The sequence below is a fragment of the Ipomoea triloba genome, chromosome 5 (assembly GCF_003576645.1).
Source record: "Ipomoea triloba cultivar NCNSP0323 chromosome 5, ASM357664v1".
Lineage (NCBI taxonomy): Eukaryota > Viridiplantae > Streptophyta > Magnoliopsida > Solanales > Convolvulaceae > Ipomoea > Ipomoea triloba.
This window is the reverse complement of record NC_044920.1, coordinates 10863373-10872315: the sequence shown is the minus strand read 5'-3', so window position 1 is coordinate 10872315 and position 8943 is coordinate 10863373. Positions and strand designations below refer to the sequence as shown.

The 8943-nt window shown below is 34.5% G+C and overlaps 1 protein-coding gene across 1 annotated transcript; it reads right to left on the bottom strand.

Moving 5' to 3' along the window:
- Positions 1–3611: 3611 nt before the first annotated feature.
- On the bottom strand, positions 3612–6248 carry LOC116019811 (serine acetyltransferase 5-like). Its single transcript, XM_031260148.1, has 2 exons — positions 5772–6248; positions 3612–4419 (listed from the first exon to the last, which is right to left on the bottom strand). The coding sequence occupies exons 1-2, from the start codon at positions 6159–6161 to the stop codon at positions 3928–3930; spliced, it is 882 nt and encodes a 293-aa protein (XP_031116008.1). The 5' UTR covers positions 6162–6248; the 3' UTR covers positions 3612–3927.
- Positions 6249–8943: the final 2695 nt, after the last annotated feature.

The window sequence follows — 8943 nt, the reverse complement described above, 5'->3', positions numbered from 1 at the left end:
GGTTTTAGTGTAACATGAAAGATTACCTCTTGAAGCTTTATCAATCCAAAAGCAATCACCAACTCTAAGCTCATCTCAAGAGCAAGTCCACAATCATGAACCTGAAGATTAATCAAGTCTAATACCATCACTTAATGACTACAAATACTAATAATAATGACCTTAAGATTCCTAACTAGCTCATCATAATTATTACCCATAGTCCTCGCTTAATGGCTAATTGAACTATAATCCTTATTAACGATTAATATGAATCATTACCTAGACTATAACTGGATATAACAATATGATCCTTGATTAATAATGACCCAATAATCGAAATCAATAGATTTAATCATAACCCTCATGATTGATAGCAAATGACCAACTAATCACTCCCTTAATTAATATAATAATTGACTAACTAAGCTAGGGTACAAAAGATGATTTATTACAATCACCTATTAGAACTAACAGACTAATCACGGTGAATCATAATTACTATCATACTTCTCATAATTAATCTATTGACTATACTAAAAGTAATCATTTAGCCTTATAATATAGACCATAACTCCATACTGCCTGCCACCAAGCTTGCGCTGCCGGAGGAACGTGAGAGGATGCCACCGTCAACAACCACCGCCGAGCTGCTACGACGCTGGTCACGCCGGACTGTCGCCATTGCTAAGAGGAGAAACTGTACGGGGGAGGAACATGGGAAGGCCATCACCGCCGCTGACGACCGCTACACTGCTTCGCCACCACCACCGTTGCACTCTGCTCCGACGGCATACGAAGAACAGGGGAAGCTCTGCTGGGAGAACACGCTGCCATCACGTCACCGCCGCCGCCGCCGGAAGCTCACCATTGATGCCGGTTACTCAAGTTGGATGGGGAATGGAGGCCCGTTGTTATTGACCGCTGCCTTGCACCGCCAAAACCACACCATGCTACTCTGCTCGCAACGAAGGAGAGAGAAGACCGCCACTCCGCTGCTGCTGGCTTCCGTTGACGAGGAGGCTACGCCGATCACCGCTGCAACATGCCGCAAGGAAGAGGAAGGCGTTGCTGCTGCCAAGTCGCGAGGGAGGATGAAGACCGAAGAGAGGAACACTACTGCGCCGTTGAGCTTCACCGCCGGAATTCACCATTGCTTCGCCGACGTTCTTCTTTCATTGTTGTTGCTAGATGATAGCTCAATCGAGAGAGAGACGAGAGATGGAGAGAGTAGTGAGGCAGAGATGAAGAGAGACGGAAGGGGAATTATTAATCATTGCTAGGAACAGAAATTTCATTTATAACTAGTGTAAGTTTCCATTTTGGGCTAGGGCCTTTATAGAAGTTGGGTCACTGTCTTGGATTTGGAATTTATTTGGTTCAAGACTATATATAGATACATCTTTAGAATATTTAATTGGCTTAGTTAGAAATCATTTGGGCTCAAGGATAATTTATCGGGTCATATAATAGAAAATATATATTATTAGGGGCTTAGAGCATTTTGGTTCTAAAATAGTTACTTATTTATCGGGTCATATAATAGAAAATATATATGAAAATAGCTCATCTATAGCCCATTATGAAGTAATTATATTTAAAATTATTTTAATAATTACTTAATAAGAAAATAACCCCTTATTTTAAATATTTATATTTAAAATAATAATAGGGAAATGCGGGGTATCACACTTTAACCCCCTTAAAAGGAGCTTCATCCCCGAAACTCAAAAATCATTTTGGGGACAGAGAGTTAAAAACTGCTACAGTAAGAGAGAGAGATATATATATATATATATATATATATATATATATATATATATATATATATATATATAGCGAAAATATTTATATAATATATGCTCAGTTTTGAAAATTTTGACCCAACAAGGAAAGAGAATGAAAGGTTTAAGGTTCAAGGTTCCACGACAACGTCAGTTAGGAATAGGATCAAGAGTTATCAAGGTTACAACTTAGGAAATAAGGTTGTCACCTTGGACAAAGTCATTTCGAGCAGGAGATAAGAATGAGGTTTGAAAAGCCAGAAAAGAACTTTTCAACACTAGGGAATTCAAGTTTTTCAAAGAAAAGAAACGAACAGAACTTGGCTTCGAGAAAAGATAGGGACGAAATTTGAAAACATAGAAAGAGTTTTTTAATGATAGGATATTCAATTTATTCAAGGAAAAGGAAGAAATTAGGTTCTAAGAGGAGTTAAGACTGAGGTCTGGAATGATAGAAATGATTTTTCAACGATAGGGATTCAATTCTTCAAGAAAAGAAAGAAATTCAGTTTCGCAAGGAGATAGGAATGAGATCTAGAATATATAAAAGGGATTTCTCAACGAAATGATAGTTGGGATTTCAAGGAACAGGGAAGAATTTGGCCTTATGATCTCTCAACTCTAAGTGATTTCCTCGGCTTGATGATTTGATCACGACACTCTGGCCGATTGATGGATCTTGACATTGCTTCTCACGCAAATATCCTTCTTCTACACACCCTATACTTTCACCCAATTTAGGGGGCAAGGCTAACCTAGAAGCTACTTCTCAAGCATTCGTCATTCAATCCTTATCGCCATGATTGCTCATCAACGACATCATCGGTAAGTGATCTCATCCATGATCACCCTAACACCAAACCAGGATGTCCTCGTCCAATTAACTCGGAACTAGCGACGCTAACCACCTTTATCTTAGGTGCAATATCATTATTTACACTATTCTATAACGGCTGCAAGAGTTAACTGATAACCGATTGATACAGACGGAGAGATACCCAGGGAAGTTCATGAAAAGGTAAGATCAATTAGAAAGGTACCACCTAATCCTAAAAGGGGATTTGCCTATGATTACCGGTGACCTTAGGAACCAAGTTCACATCCTTGTACTTCGAAACATCGAAGTCTTAATACCAACCAGAAAGTAGTGATGAAATTGCAAATTAATGATGTGGAAGTATAACCTAATTTTAAAAGTGGAAGAACATTGCAGAGCTAAAGATATTCTTAGAACTCAAACATCTAAATCCCCATAATGACGTGTAGTAGATATTGTGGACCATGTATCTTGGTCGAAAAATAAGCTTCCTTAATTTCTTTTGTATAAATAAAATTAATATATACAAAATATATCATTAAAAAATTTTAATTAAAATCTTTTAAATTACATTTATATTGATATTTCATAAAAATAAATATACATGTATTTAAAGTGTATGCTTTAGATTTTCAAAAAAAAACAAAAAATGAATGCTTTAGGTACAGAAATTTAATTAATAGAACTACTTACATTTATTAATAAAAGACTATTGAAAAATCTTGTAACAAAAGTAGTTATAGGAGTGAAACTAACGATAACATAAAATTAATAAGCATTTGATCCAATATAGAATTTCACTTCTACAAGAACAACCCAACTGAATTGATCAAATCATTGCCGGCTACTAATTAGCTTCACCCAGAACATATATTTAGATAGCAATTATGAGTGTTTTGGTAAATCAAAAGTTGAATTCTACTTACATAAAAATTTGCATATGAATTCTTAAAGAAAATAATAATAAAGTATTTCTGATACCTGTGATCTTCCATTCGGAATGGTAACCGTGATGCCACTAGACCACAAGGTACTTTGAATGATAAGTTAATCTGAAAACAGATGATAAAAAAAGAAAACTGAATCCAACACAAACTCAACTTCAAAATACTCACACATAATTGACTATAGAGAGGTGCGTACAAAAATATACTGCTCAACAATCACCTCTAATGGTACAAAAATGCAGAGACCACTTATTGAAATAATACAGCAAGTGCCAATAAATAAAGGTCAGGTCTTAGCACCAAATGCATGAAGATCATGCAGTTGGCCTCTGCTAGTGCCAGAACCAAGCACCGCTCTGATCTATATTAGCCCAGAATATAGTGTGGTGACAAAGCTGGGTCATATGATGTAATCAGACCATTCAGAAATGAATGAGGTATGGTCCATGGACTCTCCAGGCACTCCCTCGTGTTTAGTCGGCTGCTCCTTCCCTCCTACTAGCCTTGCAGGATTCCCCACTGCTGTTGTCTGTGGAGGCACGTCAATCAGTACTACTGAACCAGCCCCAATCTTGGCCCCCACACCAATCTTTACATTTCCAAGTATCGTTGCTCCTGCACCAATCAGCACCCCGTCACCAATCTTAGGGTGCCGGTCACCACCAACCTTACCAGTGCCTCCCAACGTTACATGGTGGAGTATTGAGACGTTGTTTCCAATAACTGCAGTCTCACCAACTACAACTCCCGTTGCATGGTCAAAAAGGATGCCTTTTCCGATCCTGGCTGCAGGGTGGATGTCAACAGCAAAAACATCTGAGATCCTGGATTGAAGCGCAAGAGCAAGGGGCCTTCGGGATTGGTTCCAAAGCTTGTGAGCTACTCGATGGGCCTGAGGTATATGGAACCACCTGTTAAAAACTGTATTTCTTCACACGTAGTAAATACTTTCATAAGTAACATGGGTGGATCATGGAGTATTCATACTCCATAATTATATAAAACAGCTTTGCCAAACAGGCCAGAGTAGTTTTTCTTGGTTTCTCCCGTCACAAAATCAAACCTAGAGCAATCCTCCAGCCACAATAGGTTCAAACAAAATACTAGCAAAGACCCAAACAAACAAGTTTAACTCTCACAAGATCCCAGTTTTCCACAGCAAGAACTTTCCATACAAAGTTAAAAATTAAATCAACTTTGTGATACAAAGTTAAACAAAAATCATGCTTTGTCAAAAAAAAAAAAAAAAAAAAAAACAAACAAACAAACAAACAAAACAAAAATTGTGCTTTCTCTGCCAATTATTCAAATGTTTTCCTTTCAAATGCTGCCACCCTGCCATCCCAGTGCTTTGGTTTCAGCCTTCTAGGTTTTATTCCTTATCTGGTATATGACCACAGTCATATAATATTCAAGGCAATAAAATATTGATAACAAAAACCCCACCCCTTTATAGAAAGATGACATTTCCCCTAAGCTCTGCAAGTTATCAAACAGGCAAATTTTTTTTTATTTTTTTTTTCCATCCATTGGAGGGGGGCTACCCCAAATTTTCGGAAGGCTATACTGCTTCTACCATGCCTCTTTGCTTTGGTACGCCTATAAAATCATCCCTGAAGGTCGACTCAGCGAAGGGCGGTGGGCGAGAGAATTCTACCTAAGCTGTGGAGCTCTCCAATGAGAGCTTTGCCAGTATGTCCACAAGGCTGTTTTGTTCCCTCTTGATGTGCCTTGCTTCTGCCCCAGTCCAATTTTTTTTTTTTTTATTTAAAAAAAGAGCTCTCAAATTTTATAAGCACAAAGGACATATAACTTCAAATAAATGAAATTTATCCAATCCTTAACTAGTTTAACTGTCAGTAGACCAAAGTATAGTATTAATACGAAAATGTTTCTTGAAATATTAAAGCAAACTCCAAAGTTGAAGGACTGACAAAAGCAATTTGAGAACTCAAATCTTTAGATTTCTCTGCTCAAAGCTAACCTAACTGATTTCAGATTTCTGTCACAAGTATCAAACTAATTTGCATTTCTTCCTGAAAGTGTAAACTAGCAATTCAAATTCCTGCAAATGAAAATTAATTTGTCGAACTACACTAATTTCCCTAAATTAGCATCACTGAACTTAAAAACAGCAGCATAACACAAAAATCAACTCCTAATAGGGAATGTTTAAATTTTTTTTTTTTTGAATACAGGGAATGTTTAAATTATTTGAGTTAAAATCGATAAATTACCACAGACCTGGCAAGCGAGAAAGCCTTTGTAATTGAGGAGACAGTGAGAAAATGAAACGCAGGCGGGATCACGGTATCGAGCGGCGAGGAGATCGGCGACGGTGGCGGCGCGGAGTTCCGGGTCGGTAGAGAAGGCGTTGATGAAGATGTCGTAGAGAAGCGTAGACAGGAGCGTTGAGGAGCAGAGCTTGTTCCCCAAGTGGAAGGAAAGCGAACGGTCCAACGACGAGTGCGATATTATCGTCGAGTACAAGTAGCTAGCAAGAGCCGGCTCCGCCTCGGCGTCGCGCCGAGCCTCAGCCTTGATCTGCATCCAAACCCAGGCCGCTTCGTCCGCCAAGTCAGTCGGCGGACTCGGCGCTGGCGGCGAAGCGTACAGCAATTTTCCGGCAGTCATCTTAAAAAACGCAGCCGTTTCAGCTTCCGTGTTCGTTGCAGGTAGCTTCGAAATCGCTAGGAATCTATATACAGCGACATAGCGTGTAAACGAATTCGCTAAGTTTTTTCTTATAGATTTTTCGAACAAGGATTTTTGAGTCCAAATATGCGCCACGTGTGGCATAAGAATTGGCTCACCAAGTCACCAGTTCAAATTTCTTTTTTTTTTTTTTTTTAGAATAACACCCGTTCAAATTTCTTGATAATTAAACTCCATACCATATTGTTTTTTTTTTTTTTTGTTTGTTTGTTTGTTTGTTTTTTTTTGGTTGGATCATAAGGGAAAGGGAACACCCAAGTATTACTGAAATACCAGGTTTTTTTGGAATTCTAGATCAAACCATTTGAAAATTCATTCCCTATCTTTATTATAGTTATGATATGATGTGCATAAATATTTGAATATAGTGAGTATTTATTTATTTTAAAAATAAATATGTAACATTTGTTTAGCTCGTGTTAGTGTACGTACGTTATTAACAATTTTTTATATATTATACATATATGTAGTGGTATGTATATTTATGTGTTTTTTTTAGTGTACGTACTTAATATATATATAGCATATATGTTGTACAATTAAATATATGTGTATCTAATATATATATATATATATATATATATATATATATATATGTAACTTGTGTTAGTTATATATATATTATTATATTATCATATATAGATATATAACGTATGCACAATATGTATGTATATATATATATATATATATATATATATATATATATATATATTAATAATAAGTTATGTTAGTGATATATACATGTATGTATGTATGTAACGTATATCAATTATAATATATATATACTGATAGGCTATTAAGTTAGATTTTATTATATATGTTAGTGTGTTACGTGTGTATGTATATATATAATGTATGTTATGTATGTATTATATTATATGTTATAGTATGGGAGTACTATATATATATATTTTGAGCACTACTGACTCTGTTAGAATGTAGTATCTTTTCTCAACCTACTAAAGCACAAGAGTTAACAGTTGCCTCCACTGAGGCTCAAACTCACTCCCATCATCTATGTGGGAGTGTAAATCGGGACACCGGGTGTCACTAGACCGTCTTTGACTACTATAAATATATATGGATATTGGATAGGATAAATGATAAATGTTGATTGATTGCAATCTCTTAGGAGTTGCACAATCAGGTTTCAAATCAAATCATTTTTTTCGTTATTCTCCTTAAGCAATTATTTAAGGACATGATGATAAGCCATTGAAGTCTTGATCACATTCCATTTTCTTCTTCTTTCTCTCATGGCCGAATTTTACTAGACAAAAAAATAAAATCTATACTATATATAAAAACAATTTCCTCCTCCCAAATTTTCCCCCCAAAACTTAGGGGTATTTTGGTAAAATCATTTATTTTATTTATTTATTATTTTATTATTTTATTATTTTATTAATTATCCATCCTATAATATTATTATGGTAATATATGATAATGATAATATGATAATATGGTAATATTGTTAATATTAATGGGTGATGGGTGATTGGTGATATATAATTGATAATTGATAATATGGTATATGGTATTATTCTTAATATTAATATATTAATATATTAATATATACTAATATTAATTAATTAATTGGTGATTATTTTAAAAAAGAATAATTAATTGGTGATTGGTGATTAGTGATATGGTAATATTGTTATATATTAATATTAATTAATAAATAAATAAATATATATATATATATATATATATATATATTAATATTAATATTAATTAATTAATTGGTGATTGGTGATTAGTGATATGGTAATATTGTTATATATTAATATTTATATTTATATAGATTGATATTGATATTAATTAATTAATTGGTGATTGGTGATTAGTGATATGATAATCTATATCTATATCTATATATCTATATATATTTATATAATTGACATCTAATTAACTATATTAGAATGAAAAAATTATAACCCAGTGGGGTAACTCAAATGGCAAGTGAGCTCTCTTTGTGGGGAGGAATTTCGGGAGAACTCGGGTCCAATTCCCTCAAGTGACGATTCCCCCTGGGCCACTCTCACGAAGAGAAATTTACCAAAAAGAATTAAAAAATTATATAATATTGTAGTAAAATTTTTACATGTCAATCATCTATATTTACATAAAATTAAAATTAATTATACTTTCCTTTTGAAAAATCTTCCATATTATGTTTATCCTCCACTATATAATGATGAGAAATGACTCTTCTCTCACAACGTACCAATATCTGTGCTCTCACTATTAGTTAGAGATCTATAATCTGTAATTCTACGAAGTCGAAGATCGAACTTTAACACGCGTAGAATTGTTATTGTATGTGCTATGATTTAATTTTTAGTTGATTCATTCTGCATGTTGGAGATCATTATGGTGTAGTCTGCATTCCATAGAGTATTTTGTAGTACTGTGATTTAGTTTGATTTTAACAGCTCAATATGCTTTAATTTTTGCTGATAAGGTTTCAAGTAGCTAGGCCAATTTTGCCATGGGCGTATCACGTATGTAAAATTACAATTTTTAGAGTGATTGTAGTGAACAATCAAATGTTTTCTATAATTATATATTTTAATCACATTACTTTGATTGGTAATTTCTAATGGAAAAACATTGTATTGTAACTTTGTATTACAAGATTTTGAATGATAATACCTTATTTAACTATCCATCTTTTTAGTTGTACTGTGCAAAATAA

What these genes read in the sequence shown, in the direction of transcription:
- LOC116019811 (XM_031260148.1), bottom strand. Translation starts at nt 6,161, where the DNA reads ATGACTGCCGGAAAATTGCTGTACGCTTCGCCGCCAGCGCCGAGTCCG. An exon ending in AAGGCTTTCTCGCTTGCCAG is followed by an intron (nt 4,420 to 5,771) that starts GTCTGTGGTAAT and finishes CATATACCTCAG; the next exon opens with GCCCATCGAGTAGCTCACAA.